Source organism: Balaenoptera borealis (genome assembly GCF_965194805.1).
Source record: "Balaenoptera borealis genome assembly, chromosome: 8".
NCBI lineage: Eukaryota > Metazoa > Chordata > Mammalia > Artiodactyla > Balaenopteridae > Balaenoptera > Balaenoptera borealis.
Window position 1 is genome coordinate 102,278,717 of NC_138865.1, and position 22,249 is coordinate 102,300,965.

The 22,249-nt window shown below is 47.7% G+C and overlaps 1 protein-coding gene across 6 annotated transcripts in view; it reads left to right on the plus strand.

Moving 5' to 3' along the window:
• The window catches only part of RGS3 (regulator of G protein signaling 3), a 145,326-nt gene that overhangs the window by 23,234 nt on the left and 99,843 nt on the right, over window positions 1–22,249 (plus strand). For 3 of the 6 annotated variants that reach the window (XM_082403799.1, XM_082403811.1, XM_082403805.1), the window contains exons 2-6: window positions 8,717–8,767; window positions 11,424–11,482; window positions 12,561–12,655; window positions 13,629–13,697; window positions 21,585–21,645. In XM_082403799.1, coding sequence (XP_082259925.1) covers window positions 8,717–8,767; window positions 11,424–11,482; window positions 12,561–12,655; window positions 13,629–13,697; window positions 21,585–21,645 — 335 coding nt within the window. The remainder of the gene's footprint in view (window positions 1–8,716; window positions 8,768–11,423; window positions 11,483–12,560; window positions 12,656–13,628; window positions 13,698–21,584; window positions 21,646–22,249) is intronic. The other 3 variants (XM_082403806.1, XM_082403808.1, XM_082403807.1) reach the window with 1 other exon arrangement.

Below are 22,249 nucleotides of genomic sequence, written 5' to 3' on the forward strand. Positions count from 1 at the left end.
TCTGCTCTCTATGTACTTTTTAAAAACACTATTTATTATGAAATATAACACACATACAGAAAAGTGTCCCTCCAAATGATGTGCAGTTCAGTGATTTATTGTGAAGCATATACTGTGTAACTTTCACTGGGGATTGGCTTCTGGATTGCCAATACCCAGAAACCTCATGTTTGATATGTAAATAGTTTTTTTCTTTATCATTCAGTTCAAAATGTTTTCTAATTTTCAAGTAATTTCTTCTTGAATCCATGGGTTATTTGGAATTCTATTTCTTAATTTCCAAATACTGGGGATTTTAGTAGTTTTTTTGTTCCTAATTTTACCTTTATGCAGAGAACGTACTCTTCATCCATTTAGTCCTTTGATGGCTTAGCTTTTATAAATGTTCTGTGTGTACTTGAAAAGATCTGAAATAGGTGGGTGTAGTGTTCTTTGCATATGTCAGGTTTAGGTCAAGTTTACTACTTATACTGTTCATATATTATATATCCTTGCTGATTTCCTCCCCCCCCATCAGTTACTGAGAGAAGTGTGTTAAAATTCCTACTATGATTATAAATTTATCTATTTCTCATTATAGTTCTGTCATTTTTTTCCTTTATATATTTTGAAGCAATATTAAGAACATACAAATTTAGAATCATTATCTTTCTGATGAGTTGAAACTCTTATTATTCTGGTCTTCTTTTATTGTTTTGAAGTCTTCTCTTCATTTTTAGTGGCGACAAAGTCCACTTTTCCTGACATTGACATAGATACCCAGCCTTCTTTTGGTTAATAATTGCTTGGCATATCTTTTTCCATCCTATTTCTTTCAATCTTTCTGTTTCTTTATATTTTAGGTGTGCTGTGTCTATTACAAACGGCAGGCACAGACTTGTTATTTTTTTCTTCTTAATGCAGACCTGGGATGATACCTTCTTTAAAAAGATCTTTATTTGTTTCTGTCAGGTGCTGGAGGTCACTAGCATCTGGAATAATCTTAATTCAATGTTAGGGACTCAGATTGAGGTGAGCTGCAGTCCCTTGAGGAACTGTGTCTGACCATGGTTTACTCTGTTCCTAAGGAGCAACCCTTTGGGGCTCCAACCCAAAATGTAGGGGTGCAGAAGGACCCCATTTCTTGGCAGGCCCTGGTCTCCAACTCCTGTTCCTCCAGCCCCAAGAGGCAAGCAGAAACTCTGCTCAGACTATCAGACTTTGTTACCTCTGGAATTTGTAAATACCCCCAGGAGAAAATTAGCCCAGAAAAACAGTAAACTTAATTGCATGGACCTCCATCCCCCCAGATCCTGCTTCGTAGTTCCTCTCTATCTTGTTACATCTCCAACAACAGCTCTATTAGGGCTGTATTATTATTATTCTTTCCATTGTACAGATGAGAAAACTGAGGATGTAGTGATTAAGGATCATCAGTGGTGGAACCAGGACCCAAACTAGGTCTTAATGATTCCAAAATGCTTTGCTTAGAGATCCATGCTTCCTCTCTTGTGTTTTTCATATTAGACTTGTTCTGCTGGAAAACTTCATTTGATAGTGAAAAAAAATAATGAAAATGTAAAACATAATGAAAATAGGGGACTTCCCTGGTGGTCAGTGAGTAAGACTCCATGCTCCCAATGCAGGAGACCTGGGTTTGATCCCTGGTTGGGAACTAGATCCCACATGCATGCCGCAACTAAGAGTTCGCATGCCACAACTAAGAAGCCCACATGCCACAACTAGGAAGTCCGCATGCTGCAACTAAAGATCCCACATGCTGCAATGAAGATCCTGTGTGCAGCAACTAAGACTCGGTGCAGCCAAAATAAATAAATAAATAAATAAATAAATAAATAAATATTTAAAAAGCATAATGAAAATAAATGATTGACTCCATTGTATGGCTCAAAGCTATTAGCAAGCACATAACAGGTGCTAATCATTATATAATAACATACTTAACTTTGGAGAAGCCTGTAATATGAAATGGATAAGGATGCTGAGTAATTTATAAAATGTGATAAAACTGACAATTCTGGAATTAAACTTATATGAATTTATAGATATGATTAAATTATTATACTAAAACTTAAAGGAGAATTGGAAAAGGCAGGATAATGTGAATTTTCTATATATTATAGTACTGTACACAAATTTGTATAAAAGAAAACCATTTGTTCTGCAGGTAAAGCATTTTCTTGAATGTGCTGGGCTGTCCTTGGGTTAATGTGGGACATTTCCAGATTTTGCAGTTTGGTGATAGTGAGTATGGTTTAAATCTATCAAAATTCTTTATTAAGAAAATGACGGACCTCAAAAACTGGGAGTCTTCTTTATCCTTAGTCATACTATACTGATTTATCTTAGAACTGTATTTTCTTAACAATTTTTAAAATTGAAAAATTGTTTCAGAATTGAGATCAGATTTATGTCACCCAATTGTGGAGGCAACATGGGTATGTATTAGTTATCTACTGCTTCATAACAGGTGATCCCACTACGTATTGGCTTAAAAAACCAAACATTTTTTATCTCACTGTTTCTGTGAGTCAGGAGTTTGGGGATGGCTTAGCTGGGTGTTTTTGCTGAGGGTCTCTCACGTAGGTTGCAGTCAAGATGTTAGCAGACTTATGCTGGCAGTGCAATCTACTTCTGGAAGGAAAAACAGCTTGGGAAGCCACATGAATATGAGGTTTCACAGGAAGCAGAGAGTCAAATGAACAGGGTTGAATTGACCCATCATGATTTTTATTCCACCACGGCAGCCCCCTCCTCACTCTTGTTCTGCCAGCACGTACCATCAAAAGCCAGGGCCGCTTCTCCAAATGGAACTCAAGGTTCTCCCTCCTCAAAACAAAACACTTGAAATTCTACAGGGCTACATCCTAAGAGCTGTGTTCCCCAGCACCGCTACTGTTTCTCCCTTAGAGGCAGAGAGAGTGAAATGCATGAACAGGGCATAACCCTCTCTGAGTGTTAGCGGCTGGCCAGGCTCCACGTAGACCCAACCTCCTTTGTATGTTTGTCCTGTTATCATCCACCTTCCTGTGGCTTTCAACACATGACAGCTCTTAAATGGGGAATTGCTTTTGGGGTGATTGAGTTTGGGGATGACTGGTGCTCCTTGCTAGCCAGGCAAGTCCCTCATAAATGTAGTCTCCGCACTCCTCTGGGTGGGGTGAGCTCCTTCTCGGACACATTCCTGCTGATCCCTGTGTCCAGCAGTGGTGTGCAGCCCCCATCTTCTTGCTTCATTTTCTAAGTAGGTCTCTTCCTGACTGTGTCCTGAGAGTCGGAGCTCATCTTCCTGTGGCCCTCTATTTAGGAAGGTCTGCCAGATTAAATTTCTTTAGCTGGCTTCTATAACTTTTTTCCCATAGTGTCCAGTGAGTCCGAAACCCCCAAGTCCTGTACCCAGCAGAACATGGGTTCATTGCTTTCTCTGCACTTTCTGAAGCTCACTCTCATCCGGTATTTTTCCTGCCATATGGGGCCCATCTGTTCTCCCTTTACTTCTGGGCCCCCGCTCCCTGGTGACCTTCTGCAGCCTCTCTGGGCACCTGTCACCACCACCCTTTGCAGACAGAATCAGTGCCCAACTGTAGCCCCATGGGAACTGGGGATGTGCCCTCTCCAGGGCTCCCGAACACCCGGTGAGGATGACTTCAGGCCCTCTAGCCTGAACTTCCTGCATATTCTCAGGCCACACCCTGAGCCTAGGGAGAAAGTAGGGATATTGACAAGACCAGAGATTTGGGGGGCTTGATTAGCTGGTACCTAGACCAGCTGAAGACCCCAGGGATTCAACCTGACTTTCCCTCCTCCTGGTGGTTCATTTCTCTAGACTTGAAGACATTTCTTGGAGCCTGCCTTCTCTTGGCTTCTCAAGCAAAGGACAAACCTTGTCCTGTGTCTGATGGCTCTCTCTGCTCCTGGACCCCAGGGTTGCACTGGCAGATGCCATGGTGCGTAGTTAGAGGGCTGTGAGTGTTCTGGAAAACCAGTTCAGTGCACAGGAAAGGTTTGGGCAGAGTTCTGGTCTCTAGTTCTGGCTCAGTCTACCCTGGTCCCTCTGGGTCCAGGGCAAATCACCTTTCATCTCTGGGCAGGACTGTTCTGGCTGCCAAATGAGGAGGTTGGGCAAGGTGATTTCAGGAGTCTTAAGACATTCGATGGAATGGACTAAGGGGGAGGACAGAGGGGACAGTCATGGCCGAGGGAAGGGTTCCCATTCTTCATCTTGCCGTCCCTCATCTGTGAGCCTGACAGTGGGCTGGGGTAGGGTGTGTACTGCCCTGGGGACTTGGAGCTTGGTCTGCTGGGTTTGGTTTCTCTGCTGTTACAGGGTGTAGGCAGGGCCCAGAAGAGGAGCTGCGTGGAGCTGTGCAGACTCATCTGATTTCTGAGTCAGTCTTCACCCCAGGCCTGTCCTCTGCTCCAGCGCCATCCTTAACCTTGCTCACGCCCCTGTCCTAGCCACTGGGCTCTGAGTTCCCTGAGGGTAGGCACTGTTCAGATCTGCCCTTCCTCCCTCAGGCCTTTGTGCAGGTGCCCGGCAGATGTTTGCCAAATGGAATTAGTGACCATTTGTGTCGGGAGATTTCTCGGTTCTGATTTCTGGGAAAGGGCTGTTGGAAGGTGATAGGTGTTGGGCAGCACAGTGGTTCCCACGGCTGCGGAAAGCCAGATGTGTTTGGGGCCCGAGTCGGCTTTGCACTGGTAACAGTTTCAGAAAAAATGTGTTAACTGTAGATGCCTTTGGGTTGATGAGATCCAGTCCATGGCTGCTGGCCCTGTTCATCTGTTTCCAGCCTCCTTCTCCCACCCCACGCTGGATCCGGGCCCGGTTTTGGTAGGAGGTTTCTCAGCTCTAGGGAGCCCCAAAGTGGTAATTGCTCAGACCTTGAACTAATAATACCATGGATTCTCCTGGCGCCTTTCATCCAAGGACCTCCTCGCCCTCCAGCATTATCTGATCCCCACACAGCTCAGAAAGTGCGATAACCCCTATTATTAGCTCCACCTCACGACCGAGGACACTGCGGCTCTGAGAGAGGAGGGTAGTTGGGTCTGGGGCTGGAGCAGAACTCCTGGGCTTCTGAGATCAGTGTCCTGGGCAGGAGAGCGGCAGGGATTTCTGATGGGTGAAGAGCTGGACCAGGGTTTGCTGGAGCCTGAATTGCTTGGGACTGTAGCTTAAACACCCCAAAGTATGAGGGGCAAGATCATAGTGGTTGGTGGACTGCTGTAGAGCTATGAGACGTGGAGTTTCCCTCCTTTCTGTGCTATGCCTGCCCTTCTGCCAGCCAGCAACTAAGCGTGAGCCCCAACCACCAGTCCAGTTTCACGGGGCATGTCCAGAGATGAACAGTTGGGATGATGAGGGATGTCTAACTGTGCCATGAGGAATGTTGGAGGGACTTCAGACTTTGGTGTAAAGGAGAGAGCCCAGAGACTGCACAGTGAGGTCCAGTCAATGAAAGGTACTGAGAGACCATTTTTGGCTCAATAAAGATGCAGCACGGAACAATCAGATCTATCTCAAAAGGGACAGGGCTCTCATTGCAGGAAGCAAGCTCCCCATCCCTGGAAGTGATCAAGCAGAGGCAGATAACTTCTAGACAGTGTTGTCATGGATGGAGCAGATGCAGGGCTTTCTGGATGATGTGCTGGTTTGCTGCAGGCTGGGAAGCCCTGCCCTTCCCCTGTGTCCATTGGGTAGATCTAGTTCAGTGGTTTCTTGAGGTTCTAGGAGGAGTCTATTGGATGGAGAGAAGATTTTTCCACGTGTCATTGAGGAGGAGGAGTGTGGTCCTATCCCTCCTCTATCCATTCTGGCGAGCCACTGGGTGTCTGTGAGGATGACCTGATGTTCTGTTTTTTGCGTTTTTTTATAAATTTATTTATTTATTTTTTGGCTGTGTTGGGTCTTCGTTGCTGCACGCAGGCTTTCTCTGGTTGCGGTGAGCGGGGACTACTCTTCATTGCAGTACGTGGGCTTCTCATTGCGGTGGCTTCTCTTGTTGCAGAGCACCGGCTCTGGGTGCACGGGCTTCAGTAGTTGTGGCACGTGGGCTCAGTAGTTGTGGCTCGTGGGCTCTAGAGTGCAGGCTCAGTAGCTGTGGAGCACGGGCTTAGTTGCTCCGCGGCATGTGGGATCTTCCCGGACCAGGGCTCCCACCTGTGTCCCCTGCATCGGCAGGTGGATTCTTAACCACTGTGCTACCAGAGAAGTACCCCCCTTTCCTTCTTTATTTGTTTCCTCTTTAGTTTTTTTTTTAAGTTTTGTTGAAATATAGTTGATTTACAATGTGTGTTAATGTCTCCTGAATAGCAAAGTGGCTCAGTTATATATATATACATATATATATATTTTTTCATATTTTTGCATTATGGTTTGTCACAGGATGTTGAATATAGTTCCCTGTGCTATACAGTAGGACCTTGTTGTTTATCCATCCTATATATAATCGTTTGCCTCTGCTAATCCCAAACTCCCATTCCTTCCCTCCCCTACCCCTGCTCCCCCTTGGCAACCAGAAGTTCTCTATGTCTGTGTGTTTCCTCTTTAGTTTATTTTTAATTATAAAAGTGCTATAGGTCATGGATATATTTGTACTGTTACAACAACTACAATAGTGATAGGTTGAGATTCCTCTTGACTTCCCTCCCTCCAATTCACAGTCTCTTCCCTAGAGGTGATCACTGTTTTTAATTTGACATCCTTTCAGAAAACACACACACACACACACACACACACACACACACACACACACAGCACAGCACACACACAGAAATATATACCATGTGTATTGTTCTGCAATTTGCTTGTTCCACTTAAAAACATGTCTCAATAATGTTCCTATTCCAGGACTTATACTGCTCCCCCTTTCTTTATATCAGCCCATACTATCCCACAGCACAGCTATAGTTCATTCATTTAACCATTTTCATATGGATGGATTTTTCAGGTGTTTCCAATTTTTTACAATGCTGTGGTGCCAGCCTTTGTGCACACTTGAGTTTTTGTCTATGATAGTTACCTGGAAGTGTAATTGCTAGGTTGAATGATAAGGACATTTATATTTAATAGATATTGTCAGAAATTACCCTCCATTTACCCTTCCTCCAACGGGGTATGAGGGTATCTGTTTTCCTGCATCTTTACCAACATTTGACATTATTGTCTTTTAGATTATCTGCCGATCAGATTGGGGGAAGGTGGCATTTTATTGTTAATTTGCATGTCTCAGATCTTCATGAAGTTGAGCATCTTTTTGCATGTTTATGGGCCATTTTGTCATTGCTGAATTTCCAATTCAATGTCCTTTGCTTGTTTCTCTATTGTGTTGTCTCATAACTTTGTTTATGATATGTTTAATTGTAACAGACATTTTAAAAGTCTTACGGAGTCAGATTTATCTATCTTTTCCCTGTGGCTTCTGCTTTTTTGTGTCTTGCTTAAGAGGGCCATCTCCAAGCTTAGAAACATGTTCAGAGACTCTTCAGTGTGCTCTGGTCTAGGGCTCCTCAACCTTTAATGTGCATGCAACTTCCTGGGGATATTGGTTTTTTTGTTTGTTTGTTTGTTTTTTTGGATTAAACTACAATTTTATTTTAAAATATCACAGCCCCTCAGAAAACATCACTATAGCTTGAAAAATCACATTCACTTACAGCTCACATTCTTGATCCTTGAAGTGACATTTCATAACTCCAATATATGGCATGCTTCTCTGAGTCAGTCGTTTTATCTTGGATGCCCTTTAAAGCAGCATTCCTTAGGGCGTCCTTGAAGCTCCTACATTCACCTGTACCTCTCATCACGATGGAAATCAAAGCCTTCTCTTGCTTCAGGTGACTAGAGTTGGTTTTCACTCTCGTTTTGGGGGAGAAGGCCATCCCCCAGCGAGTGGGGTCCCTGGGGCTGCGAGGCGGAGCAGCGCGAACCTGTCGGGCCTGCGAGGCCCGCTTGGCCGACACGAGACGCGAGGCGGCGTCTGGCTCTCCTTCCTGGGGATATTGTTAAACTGTAGCCCTGAATTCAGGAGACCTGGGCCAGGGCTTGAGATGCTGAATTTTTAACTATCTTCCACGTGCTTCTTGTGCTGCTGGTTCTTGGACCTCACTTTGAGTAGCAAGGCTCTAAGCCAAGGTCAGAGAAAGCCTCCTTAGCTTTTCTTTAGGGAGGTCAGGATTCTGTGGAATGACTGGGGGCAGTAGCATTGACTTTGAAGGATCTCTCTGCCCACAGCTGATCTCTTTCCTTTTGCTTTTCCCCAAACTCATTCATCATATGTCCTTGTATTGTTATTGCCTTCCCAGAACATAGCTAGCTGTCTGTCACAGCTGGAAAGCTTTGGCCAACCCCCCAGCATGGACTTCTGACTGAGACCCAGGATCCTTAACTCTCCAATCTAGCCTCACTGAGGTGTGGATGCAACAACTTTTCCGACTGTCCAACAGTGAGAGCTCCCCAGCATTGACCTGGGCTGCCTTGTAAAGTAGTGAGCTCCCCATCACCTGGGGGAGGAAGGATGGAAATCAGTACCGCTGGAGGTATTGACGTGGTGAGGAGGCTTAACTAGGTGGCTTCTGAGCTCCCTTCCAACCCAGAGACTGTATGAATCTTTGAATCGCTTCACATGAACAGAAGCACATTCCCGTCGACGTCACTCCATTTTTCACCTGGCAAGGAAACGAGGTGAAGCTGTTTCTCCTGTTGTTTCCTCAGGTCAGCTGAAGCTGTCCATCGATGCCCAGGACCGGGTTCTGCTGCTCCACAGTGAGTATGGCTGTGTGCCGGGCTCACCGGGGAAGGCTGGGCTACTTGGCCTCCCGCATGGAGCCAGGGCCGGGTGGAGGTATTACCATGGCCAAGGCTACTTTTTCATCTTTGTATAGTGTCTTGCCATGTGTCTGTTGAAAAAAGCGGGTATTCACTTGGGACTCCTAGAGACATTTCCCTGGTCCTGCTCCGATGCAGGTGGAGTCCACGGCAGGCTGGAGCTGTCCCCGGGCACCTCAGCATCCTGCTTGGCCCCGGTGGAGCAGGGCCTCAGAAGAGCTTCCCTGTCCTTCCTCTCGTCTTTCTTCCTTCCTTTCTTCTCTCTTTCTCTTTTTCTCATCCATTCATTCGTTCACTGATGGCAGTGTCACGGCTAAGGTCACCACCTTTGGAACCAGACTGCTCGTGTCTGAATCCCGGCTCTGATACTTTCTTGCCAAGTGACCTTAAGCAAGCTTAGTTTCTCGTCTGCTGGATGGCAATAAAAGTACCTATCTTATGGGATGTGACAAGGATTAAAGGAGTCAATATTAGTGAAGCGCTTAAGACAGCGCCCAGCATGTGGTAAACCCTATATTAGTGTCTGTTAAATAAGATAGAAAACCATCAATTCCAAAAATAGTGATTGAGCATTGGCCCTGTGCTAGGGGCTGGGGACACCAAGGAGAAGCACCCACCTCTGTCTGGGTGGTGCTGATAGGATGGCAGGAAGGCTTGGCCGAGGGGGCGATGCCCACACTCCATCCTGAAGGAAGACCGAGCCTGAGCCAGGCAGAGGGGAGCAGGAGGGCCGGGCACTGCACGCTGGGGGAGCTGCAGGTGCGAAGGCCTGGGGTCAGAGAGAGCACGATGCCCTTGAGGACTGTCTAACGTGCCTGCGGCGCAGCACAGGAAGGGGCGCAGGGGTGAGCTGGGACCGGGCCGTGAAGGTCTGATGTGCCACCCAGAGGATTTTATACTTTACCTGCCATTTATCCATTTGTCCTTCCATCCAGCACACAAATAGTTACTGAACTGTCGTGGCCCGGCTCTTCTGTTTGGCCCAGCAGGCCCTGCCTGTCTCTCCAGCCTCCCTGGCTCTTGCTGTTCAAGGCAACCTCCGCCCCCTGTTCTGTCCGGTTTTGTGCCCTCCTCGCCCCCCAATGCATCATGCTTGCTTATGCCCTTGCCTTCGCACCCACTGTTCCTTGCGTCTGAGCCTGCCTTCTGTTTGAACTCCTTTTGAAGAACAAGTCTCCCTTCCTCTGATTTTGTAAGAAATTTGCCTGCCTTAATCTCATTAAGACTCAGGAAGGAAGGCTCATTTTGCCTCATTTTTTCCCCTCCAGGAATCACCCCCTGACCCACCTGCAGGGCTGAGTTTGTTGCTTCCTCCTCTGTGTCCTCATCACAGTCCTGACTACACTGTGTCACCCTGGTGTGTCCAGGATCTGTCTCCTTCAGCAGACGGGGAGTGTAGCGAGGGTGGGGACCATGTCTGCCTCAACTCCACGGGGGGACAGGTAGACCAAGGGGTTCATCGGGCCTGGATCCGCCCTCAAGAGCCACACCCACAGGAAGGTCTCACGCAGGAACAGTTGCTAGGATACCAGGCAGAGGAGACCAGCAGGCGCCTGGGGTCCTCCAATCTTGGCCTTGGGGGGCCCAAGGTGAACTTCCCAAGGACCAGCAGAGGGGGGTTCTTTGCCTGCCAGAGCCTGACTCCAGCTGTGCAGACAGTTTTTGCCAAGTGCATCTTGGCCTCCCCCGGTCCATTTGTCCTGCACAGTTTGCTTTGGCTTCACCCCAGTCTTAGGCCCTTCATCACTTCCAGCCTGTTCCCCTCTCTCCTTTGGCTTCCCAGGCCTCACGCCTCAGACTACAGGGGCTCCGTCTGAGCCAAGCGCTAGGGCTCAATTAAAACCGAACAGAAAAGAAAATAGAAAAGAGGCTCAGCTTCTGTCAGGTCCACTGTCTGCTTTCTACAGACCTCAGGCAAACAAGCCACACTTGCTTTCGGGGCCAGACCTGCACCCCGCACCCCACCCCCCAATCCCTTGCCTTTATTTATTCTTGTTTTCTTTAGCAAATCTTTCTTGAGCAATTACCTTGCCAGGCACTCTACTAAGCACCTTAAGACACATGATCTCGTTTAATCTGCACAACTACCACGTGAAGTGGATATTAGTATCACTAACCCATTATTATCACTGACCCATTACAAAATGGCAAATTCAGTCTCCTGGGTGAAGCAGCTTGCTCTGGCTCACATGACTATGTTCTCCAACTTGGCCCTTCCGTCCCAGGAGGCAGTCTTGGGCGGTGGAAGGAGCACTGCACTGGGAGTCAAGAGACAGGGATCTAAAGCAAGCTCTGTCATTCCCATTGCTCTGTGACTTTGGGCACATTTCTTACTGCCTTTGGATGCCCCTCATAGCCTCATCTTCGCCATTAAATGAGGGGTTGGACTCCATAAATGTTACATTCCCTTTCAGGGAGTCAGGGAATTGAAAGCATCCTATAATGCCTCGGTGAAGGTGCTGCCTGAGTGTGGGAGATGGTGGGAGTGGGCTAGACCAGAGAGGGGTTAATATCCAGTGGTTGATATGTAGATTAAGAGCCTGGTAACGATCCTTCCCACCCACCCACCCCAACATTTTAATTCTCTGTTTAGTCATAGAAGGCAAAGGCCTGATGAGCAAGGAGCCTGGCGTCTGTGATTCCTACGTGAAGGTATATGATGAGCTGGAGGTGGGGTGGGTATGGGTGGTGTAGGGCGTGGTTAGGGACCACATCACCGGACTGAGTTCCAAGGTCCCAGCACATCTGTGGGCCTTGGGTCATTCGAGGTGGCAGCTGCGGTTACATCATTTGGTCAGTAGGCATTTATTAAGCCTAGTGACGAGGCCCTGAGCTAAGATGGACCCCCTTCCCTTAGCCCGGCTTGGTCTCTAGGGCCTCCTGCGAGCTCTGGAATCTTATGGGTGATCTTGGGCATCACCCCATAGGTGAGCACTGTGAGTGTGTGGTTGACGGAAATCCACAGGCAATCCCAAGCCCTCTGGTGAAAAGCAACATCTTCACCCCTCTCTTCCCCAAAACTAGAGGCAGGATGGTAGTTTGGGTGGTGGGGTAGAGGGAATGTCTCTGAGGGCTGGAGGATGCATCTGAAAGGAGCCCTTGGGGTGAAGACAGAGGCCCCATAGGGGCAGGGGGCCTACTTCCAGCCGGAGCCAAAGGCCAGGCGCCTCCCAGAGTGTGGCAGCCAGATGTCAGGTGCAGGCTTTGATGCACCACTCTGCCTTCTTCCCGAAGCCGCCAGGCTGCTCAGAGGCCCCTGTGGGCTGGGACAAGGTCAGGAGCGGGGTGGGAACCTGCGGCGGGGGATGCATGGCACTAGGACGAGAGCATGGGTGGGGGGCCTTGGCAGAGGCTGGCCTGGAGCCTCCTGGGAAGGGAGCACTCAGCAGCTGCTGGGAACTTAGAAGAGAAGAGGCCTTGTGCTTTGGGGGAACCTCTCTGCTTGGAGGAAGAGCAGAGATGGTCAAGTTGCACCCCATCTCTGCCTGGGCCTGGCGCTGCCTCCTGGGTACCACCCCTGTGAGGCCCTGTCCTGGCATCTGACTGCAGTGCCTCCAGCCCAGGGCTCCTCTTTCTTTCCTGGCATTTGACTGAGGACTCCACTCTGTCCTCTGCAGAAGCTGGTTTGAAGAACACTCGGGAAGCCTTTAGCTTGGAGGTGTGCAGAGTCAGCCACTAGGTGATTACATGGCTCTGAGATCGGCTAACCCTTACTTTTCTCCAATTCAAGATTTCTTTGGTCCCCGAAGATAATCGACTACGCTGTCAGAAGACGCAGACCATTCCAGACTGCAGAGACCCAGTCTTCCACGAGCACTTCTTCTTGTAAGAGTCTGGAGCAGCTGGGCCCTCGAGAGCAGAGGGAAGGAGTGTTTATCTGGAAACAGCTCTGTTTGCCAAATCTAGAATCAGATCTAAGCAGAAAAACAGTGGCTTCTAAAGGATGTCTTTGTTTTCTCATTGACTTGTGTCCTTGCATCCCTGGCACCTGGCCCAGCAGCGAGGTCCACAGTGATACGGTATCATGTGGCTGGTTCTCATAACTAAAATGTCCAGCCTGACGCTGGCAGCCCCTGAAAAAAGTAAGCAATTTCCCACTGTGCCTCGGGACAAACTTTCTCCTTTAGCAGAAGGAATTTTCCAAGCTGAGGGATGTTTTGCCTCCCCTCCCACCCGTCCCCAACTTGCTAACCTCTCTGAGTCTTGGCTTCCTTACTTGTAAAATGGGGCTAATAACATACCAACCTCAGAGAGCGGAGGTGTAAATGAGACAGTATAACACAGAGTGTCAGGTGTTAGTATTATTATTTCTTCCCCTCATCCCTGAGCTCTGGGGCCAATGGGAAGGTAATGGACATTTTGTATTTTCCTATTAGTGAAAATTAATCATATTTTGTTATTTTCCTTACTACACAAGGTAATTTTGCTTATTGTAGAAAAATAGAAAATATAGGTAAACAAGAAGAAGAGAGAAAACACTCCTAGTCCTGCTACTCACGGATATGTTTTGTGGTATTTCTTTTCAGATCTTTGAATTTGTGCGGGTGTGTGTTTCCAAAGATGGAATTGTTCTATAGTATTGTGTTGTAACCTCCTTTTCATCCCTAACAATGTAATGTAAACTCTTTCATGAATATAAATACTCATCTCCCACACTATTTGTGCTCTAGTTTATTTAACCAGCTCCTTATGGTTGGATGTTCAGGTTATTTCCAGAATTTGCCATGATGATGGACTCCGTGGGTCTGGACTGGAGCTCGGCCCTGCTAACACACTGACTGTCTGGTTTGCTTTGCAGTCCCGTCCCAGAGGAAGACGAACAGAAGCGCCTTCTGGTCACAGTGTGGAACAGGGCAGGTGACTCCAGGTGAGGGGAACTGCTGAGCTGGAGGGGAGATCCTGCTCTGGGCTCATGGGTGGCAGCCAGGTGGCCAGCATACAGAAGGGGCTCAGTTAGTGCTTGGTGGATAAATGAATGGTGGTGGCTAAGTCTGAGATGCTGCCACTCCCCTGAGTCCCCGTCACTCCAGGTGATGCCAAGGATCATGTTACCAACGTGCATTTGCTGAGCCCTTGGTATCAACACGACACTGTGTTGGCCACTGGGATGCCAACCAGCCTATATGTGGCTTCTGCTCTCAAGGCACCTACTTTCAGAAGAGGACACCAGGCTCTGCATGGAGGCAAATTACAGTCACAATACACACAGGCTCAGTTCCACAGGAGTAGAAGCTCCATGAAAAATGGGTCCATTTCTCTCTTAGTCACCACTGTATCCAGTGCCTAGCATGTAGATGTTTGGTGATTATTGGCTGAAGGAATAAAAGAATAAAATGAGTAATAGGACAGTAAGTGTGGGAAGAAGGAGAGTTCATCATGGGCTGAGGCGATCGAGGAAGGCTTCATGCAAAAAGTGGGATTTTGAACTTGGGGCAGAGCTCAAGAATAAGACAAGGAGAGTAGGCTGGACAGGGCATTGCAGGCAGGAACACAGCACGAGCAAAGGCAAAGAGGCAGGAACACGTGCGGGGGGGCTCAGGCTGCCATGAGGAGGCCAGTTTAGGAGGTGCAGAGTGTTGTGTAGGAGAAACCTAACAGGTTTCAGGCAGCCCAGGACACAGGAGGCGGATGTGGTCGTTAGTAATGGCGGCCAGTACAGAGCAGGGGAAGAGTGCTGGGTGGTGAGGGTGAGAATCAGCTGCTAAGGGAAGGGAATGGAAGTGGGCGAGAGCACTTGACTGCATGGCCTGCTGTGAGCAGCAGGGGCTCATTCAGCTGGTGCAGCCCAAGAAATCTGGGAGACTCTGTGGCCAGTAACATTTGTCCAATAATCGTAGAACAGAATGGTGACCGGAAAAGGGCCTAGGTGAATGAAAATCAGCTCAACTCACCAGCTTAGACCCAGAAAATATTTCGGGGCTCAGTGCTTTTTGGTACCCTAAATTTGATAGCTAGTATGCTTTTAAAGTTGAGCCTTCCTCAACTTTCATAATGAAAGATTTGTCTTTCAATAGAGTATCGTTTACTGATACTTTATCATTTACTGATATCGTAAACAAGAGCAATCGTTTACTGGGTGTTGACCACAAGCCAGGGTTTAACAGTGCATTATCTCATTTAGTTCTTAAAACAACTCTAAGGAAAGTATGTTTTTGTCTTAAGTTTTCAGAAAAGGAAACTGAAGCTAAGAAAGGGAGTTACTTGCCTAAGGTCGCATGGCCAGTGGACAGTAGGGGCAAGATGGGAACCCAGGTATTTAGACCCTAGAGTCTTCAGTCTCAGCCAGTAGAGTTCAGAGGGCAGGGCAGGAGTGGAGAGGGATCTGCAAACTCATTGGTGTTGCTGGAGGGTCAATTACAAAGTAGGGACTGACTGGAGATAAGATGAAGAGGCTGGCATAAACCACATCGGGTGATTCTGTAGGGCTTCTTTGGAGTGTGAATTTTCTCAGAAGGGCCAGTAGTTCTCAGTCTTGTCTATGCATCAGAATCACCTGGGATGCTGGTGAGGAACATAGGTTCCCAGGTAACACATCAGATTGATTAAGTCCAAATTTTCACAGGCAGGGCCTAGGAATCTGCACTTACCCAAGTTCTCAGGGTGAACCTCATGCAGCCAGCTTGGTGTTTGGGAATCTGGTGATGGGGAGATACTGAAGGGTGTTGAGCAGGGGCATGACAGGTGTGTATTCTAGATCTATCACTCTGGTAGGTCTTTTGGAGGTTGGGGAGGAGCTGGGAGATTCTTGTGGTGACTCTGTGAGAGAGATGATTTAGGGATAGAGAGGAGGGAAACAGACCCAGGATATATTTAGGAGCTTAAACCAATGGTACTTAGCGGTGATCTGGCTGTGAGAGCAGTGGGAGAAGTCAAGGATAACTCCTGGGTAGCTGGTAACGTCTCCAGCTAAGCCAGAGTGTGCGGAGGGGAAGGGGGAGCAGCTGTGGATATGGTGAGATGGAGGTGCCTGGAGGGCAGCCAGCTGAGAGCTGTGTGGGAGGGTTGCCTTTGCTGACCTGGAGCTCAGGGGAGAGAGAGGTCTGTGGAGATGTGGGAGCCGTGCCCGCCAAGGTGGTGGGTGAAATTTTGAGCAGGTGAGACCACCCAGGAAGACAGTGGGTGCCAAGGACGAAGGGTCAGAGTCCCGTCTTGAAGGCATGGACACAGGAAGGGAAAGCCCTGAAGGAGACAGAGGAAGAGTGGTGGAGACACGGAAGGACGCCTGGCGAGCCTTCTGGACGGAGGCAGACACCAAACTGGGAGTCACCGCTCCCTCTGCTGTGACCACTCTCCTGCGAGAGCAGAGCAGGCCAGGCGGAGCCTGCTGGAGAAGTGGCAGCAGTGCACTTGGCGGTTTTTGGAAAAGAAAGTGAGGCCGGGGAAAGTGAGTCAGCACCCAGTGAGGCAGCGTGACAGAGGCAGTGTCTCCACTTGTTGCCTATTTTGGGAAAGTGAGATTCCTTATTAAACAAAACACAGGCAAACTCGTGGTCACAGTCCCAACCCGAAGCTCAAGAGGGACAGAGCAGGCTCAGGCAGACCTGCTTTCCCAACAGATGGCCCTGCCCAAGGTGCCAGCACCACAGTGACCGGCTCAGCGGGTGGGAGGCAGAGTATTGATCCATCTCTGAATGAGGAGGCCTCTGAGCTGGAGGAGACAGGGCGCTTGCCGGAAACTTCTGCCCTGCCGAACACTCTCAGATCAAACTGTGCTTCTCTGAAGGACGGACATGCAACTTCACAACATGAAAGACAATTACAGAAGGAAGGAAACAAACATTTATGAACTCTTCTCTGTGCCAAGCACTTTACATACATTATCTCATTTAATCCTCACAGCGACCCTGAGAGGTAGGAATTATTATTGTCTCTCTCTTCAGAGAAGAGAAAACTGAGATTTACGAAGGCTAAGGAACTTGCCCAAGGTTATATAATACCTCATATTTATTAATCACTTTATGTCCACTAAGTGTGTGGACATTAAGCATATTCCATTCATTATCTAATTTAATCCTCACAACACCATATAAAGTAGGCGTTATTGATGTCTGTCTTTTACAGGCACAGAGAGGTTAAGTAACTTGCCCAAGGTAACACAGCCAGCACATGGTGAAAACAAGATGCAAATCCAGGTAGCCTGGTGCCAAACCACATTATAGTACACTTGACCAGCTCACCCAGGTGACAAAGGGCTCCAAAGCCACACTCTTTCTGTGTCAGTACACTTGTGCCTCAGGCCTCAGGCTACCTCTCATAGCATTTATAATGTAGTTTTATACAAATCATCCAGCTGAATATGTGGCAGTTACATTTTTTTAAAAAATTATTTATTTATTTAGGTTGCGCTGGGTCTTAGTTGAGGCACGCGGGATCTTTGTTGCCACGTGTGGGCTCTTTGTTGCAGGATGAGGGATCTTTAGTTGCAGCACGCGGGCTCTTTTAGTTGCAGCATGTGGGCTTTAGTTGCGGCGTGCGGGATCTAGTTCTCTGAGCAGGGATCGAACCCCTGCCCCCTGCATTGGGAGCGCAGTCTTAACTACTGGACTGCCAGGGAAGTCCGGGCAGTTATATTTTGAAACTAATAGGAAATGAAAAGGGAGCATCTGTTTCATGAATTCGCATGATCCTTCCAGTTATGGCTGTAAATTTGTACTAGAGAAGCAAGATGATCTACAAGGAAGTTCTGGGGGTGCTGGCTGATTTCAGCTCACACAGTGATTTCAGCTCTTGGTGGGAGCTGAGGAGAACCAGGCCTCAGAGCAGTAGATTTTGGCTTAGCTCCAACTCGCTGTGAGACTGTAGATAGGTCCCTTCCCTGCTCTGGGCCTCATTTTCTTCACCTGTAAAATGCAGTGATCTCAAAGATTTCTTTTGGCTTGCAGGTTCTGTGAGTTTTTAAGAAATTATAGACATTTTCAAACATATGCAAAGTTAGAAAATAGTATGTAATAACCCCTCACATACTCATAGCCCAACTTCATCAATTATCAGTATATGGCCAATTTTATTTCATTTATGCCCTCACCCACTTTCCCCTCCTCCAGTGGATTATTTTAAAGCAAATCCCATCTCATGACATCATCTCATCTCAGCTATATAAATCTCTAAAAGATGGCTTAAGAAAACAACCACAATGCCATTATCACATTTAACAATTAACAGTAACTCCTTAATATCACTGACTATGGAACTGAACTACTTAAAAGTTTTGTTTGATGATATGGTAAAAGCCAAACTGAAGCTTCTAGTGTCAATCATAGTGTTTTCAGAACTTGTGATCAGAGAACAATCTTAGAGAGAATTGTAATGTTATGCACCAAGTTAAAAAAGCCCCAAAACACACACAGCATATGTTTGAAAAACGGAATCTTTTATGCTAACAGTAATTAAGTATATGGAGAGGCTGCTTGCTGTGTGTCACACACTATCCTAGGTACTCTGTGCTCTTTCCTTTAAACTATTTTATAAACAACCTCAGTGCCAAGTGCAGTGCCATAAAGTTAGAAAGCTTGTGACCAGAGATGGGGACTGAGCCTAAGGAAAGAAAAAATGATTGGAAAAATATTGTGTGATTTAAGCCATCAAATTAAAAATAAATTGAGATTAAATGGGATAAGTCTGTAACAGAAATAGTTTAAGCCCCTGAGAGAGAGAATTAAAGTGCATTCCCTTAAAATAATGCATTTTCATTTTGTAGCGGGTCTCCTACCCTGTGCTCAAAAGTAAACTGAGCCAAGTACAGCCATCCCTCTGGGTCCATGGGGGATTTGTTCCGGGACCCCTGTGGATACCAAAATCCATGGATGCTCAAGTCCCTTATATAAAGTGGTATAGTATAGTCGGCCCTCCGTATCCATGGGTTCCGCATCCTTTCATACGGAGGGCTGGCTGTACTCTTGCCCTTGAATGTTTCATGAAGCCTTACCTCTGAGCCTTTGTACCAGCTATTCCCTCTGCCTGAAATGCTCTTCCTTTCCTTCTCTCTGGCTTAACTCTTTAGGCCTTCTTTGAGCATCTCAGTCCTAAACTACCTCTTGCCTCTCTAAGCTTTCAGCATTTGTTGCCTGCACTGTTCAACTCTCAATCTCACTCTGTCTAGTGACATCCCTTGTATTCCTGTCTTGAACTGGTATTTAAATTCCTGAATGTTTGTCTTGTTTCCTTAATGCTGCAGTTCCTTGCCCAGTGCCTGCCAACATGGGCACGATGGATTCATCCGTTTGTCAAGACTTCACTGAGCTTAGGGTTCGGCATTCAGAAGTACCCAAGGCTTGGCCCCTGAGACTTTGTGCCTAGAGAAATTTCAGGCGGTCTCCCAAGTTTATTACCTGACCAGTATATTGCCGTGTACTCAGGCTGCATGTAAAAAAAGTCTTTCTTCTTCCAAAGGTTTTTGAAAACAGGCTTCAGAAGTAGCTAATTGAAGAACACTTAGAGGTTCCTGCTTATGGACATTAATTGTGACCATTTGCTTGGCCTAAATTATCATGAAATCATTGGAGGCCCCTTAGCAGGAAGCAAAGCTCACGAGAGGCTATTAACCATTTAGTATTCTCTAAGCACCAGGGGATGAAATTTCCACTTACTGAAGAGCAGGGAGAGGCAGCCTTTATTACAGCTAAAGCATCCTGCCTGGAGATTTAGAAAGTTACAGCCATACTCAGTGTGAAAGAAAAGTGTACAGCAAGGCAGTTTGGGCACCTAGATACCAGCTGGGTTGCTTTTGAATGTGTTGACACAAAATTAAATCAGTGATGAGGACTTTGGCAAAGCCTTGACAAGGCTTTTCTGGGATGTCAGCTCAGGTCAGTGTCTGCCACTCATGTTGGCCACTGCAGCTGCCCCTCCATTAGTGCTGACTTGGCCACTTGCCAGGAGGGAGGAGTATTTGTTTTTGGTGCTGGGTGGGCAGGTGGATGTGGAAGGGTCGCTTTAATGGAGTGACTACACTGTTCTCTATGGGTAGATGGTTAATATGGCCTGGTATGATGGGAGGGGACAAGGAAGGAGAAGAGAGCAGGTGCAGCCCGGGCTGCAGGAAAGCGGGGGCAGGAAGAGAGAGCTGCGGGGGGCGGGTAGCAGAGTGAGAGTAGCTGGTGAGACACGGCCTGGTGCAGAGTGTGCATCTGTGGGGGCGGGGTACCAGCTTTGAGAATCCGTCCCCAGCATTCTGCATCCCTGGCCCTCAATCGGCTTGGCTGCCGGCAAGAAGCCAGTTTTATTTTGCTTAGGACTGTCAGGTGGTAGGCTGCCATCCTTTCTGGAGAATCCAAACAAAATGTATTTATAAAGATGTTGTACGCTACCGGTCCTCGACTGGGGCAGGCACGGGTGGGTGCCCTGTAGGATCCCCTGGGCAGCTTTCTCCAGACTCCCATGCCCAGACCCCACCTTGGACATACTGGGTCTGGATCTCAGGAGCAGGCTCTGGGGCACAGGACTTGGACAGGCTCTTCAGGGTGTTCTGTGGACTTGTTCAGGCCCCCTTAGACCAGGCTCGGAGGAGGCACATCTCCAGGGAGTTAGTTCACTACCCATCGAGGCAGCTCATTACATCCTTGGCTTTGATATGGTGCCTTCCCCAGAACATGCTGAATCCCTCATCTATGTGGGTCCCTCACATATTGAAGTCAACCATCAGGGTTCTGCTCCAGTCTTAATACCCGTGTTGTTTCTTGATTAATAGCTATTAAACCAATCTCTGAAGAGGCCTGAGTTTTGGGGATATGCTAAGAGAGAAGAGGTAGAAAAAAAAAAAGCAACTCTAGTGTTAGGGTGGAGAAAGATGTGGTAGAATAGAAGTAGTTTCAAATACATTTATACTACTTTTTTTTTCTGATTCCAAAAGTAGCGCTTGTTCCCAGTGAAAATTTAAAAACACGAAAAACCCAAAGGAGAAAAGAAAAACCTTTCTAGTCCCACCTGCCAGATACACCCATTGTTAATATTGTGGTGGACATCTTTCTCATTAAGCTATAGATTTATAAACTTGCTTTTATCTCATAATAGCAATATTATTTTTGTCACTTCATTAATATTAATCTATGCTATCACTGTTGAAAGCTGCCAAGTATCAATCAGTCCCTCAGTGTTGCACATTGGAACTCAATGATGGACATTTTTCAGGAACTTTGAATTACCCTTAGTCAAGTAGGACCCAACTGAACTCAGCCTGTCTGCGCAGCGTGACATTTCCATAAGTCCTGACCCTGGCTCATGTCTACTGGCCCACTGGCAGCCAGGTCAGGTTGGTCTTGGCAACTTTTGTGTGTCAGGTTGGTTTGGACCTTGATCTGGAACTGTCCAAGCACTGCGCAGGTCTTGCCTGGACCTAAGACAAAGCTTCTTGAGCTTTAGGTCCCATAACTTCTCCTGGATTGAGCATCACCAGCAGATGTGGGAGCTGAAATTCCCTTTGGGGACTGGCTCTTCAGACCTACCAGCACCAGAATGGTTCAAACCTCCGAGGTAACTCTGAGCTTCTGTGGTGGGTTTCCCATGGGACTCTGCTACTAATGAGTCCTGTGACCTTGGGAAGGGGATCAACTCAGCCTCAGTTTTTTCCCCTGTGAAATGGAGAGAATAACTCCACTCCAGCCTCACTCACAAAGTTGGAAAGATCAAATGAGACAATGCAGGTAAAAGTGCTTCGTAAACCGCAGTGCATCAGGCAAACCTATGTTACACTTGACAATCGACCTCCTGATGTAGCGCAATGAAAAGGTGCTCACTCGAACTTCTCTTGTTCTCCCAGACAGAGTGGACTCATTGGCTGCATGAGCTTCGGGGTGAAGTCCCTCCTGACTCCGGACAAGGTGGGTCCTAGGGAAGCTTCTGGCAGTGTCAGGCCACCTAGCCAGGGCTGGTACAGGCAGGGGCCTTTGTCTGGAAGCCCTGTGGCGGGGCTTCAGTCTGTAAGATGGTGCCCCACTGAGACAGGTGCCCCCTGGCCTGATAACAACACTGTTACCTGCGTGACCAAGGGTCTGGGTTCCTGCCTTGGCTCATTCTTGTCAGAGACCAGTTGTTAGGCGGCTCCAAGTCTTCCCAGAAGGCTCTAGGTCTGGTGTCTTCCCTTAAGGACACTGGCAGGTCCCTCAGAGCTCAGGGCACTCCCTGCCCTGGAGGCTGAGGGACGGGTGCTTCTCGTGGTCTGTTCCAGGGGTTGCCTTGACGTTGTTTGCCAGGTCTCAGGCTTGTGGACCTAGCAGGTGCTCAGGGATGGAGTGAACATCCTCTGTGGCGCTTTCCTTCAGGCTGGGTGAGGACTCTGGGACCTAGAGGCCCCTCCCTGTGGGTGGCCAGACCCTTACCCAACTCTACTTGGATGGCACTCCCCGCATTGGAGGCTTTTGAGCAGGGGAGGGATGTGCTCCTCTTGCATATCCCTGGAGATGTTCTGGTGGCCTGCTGCAAGGA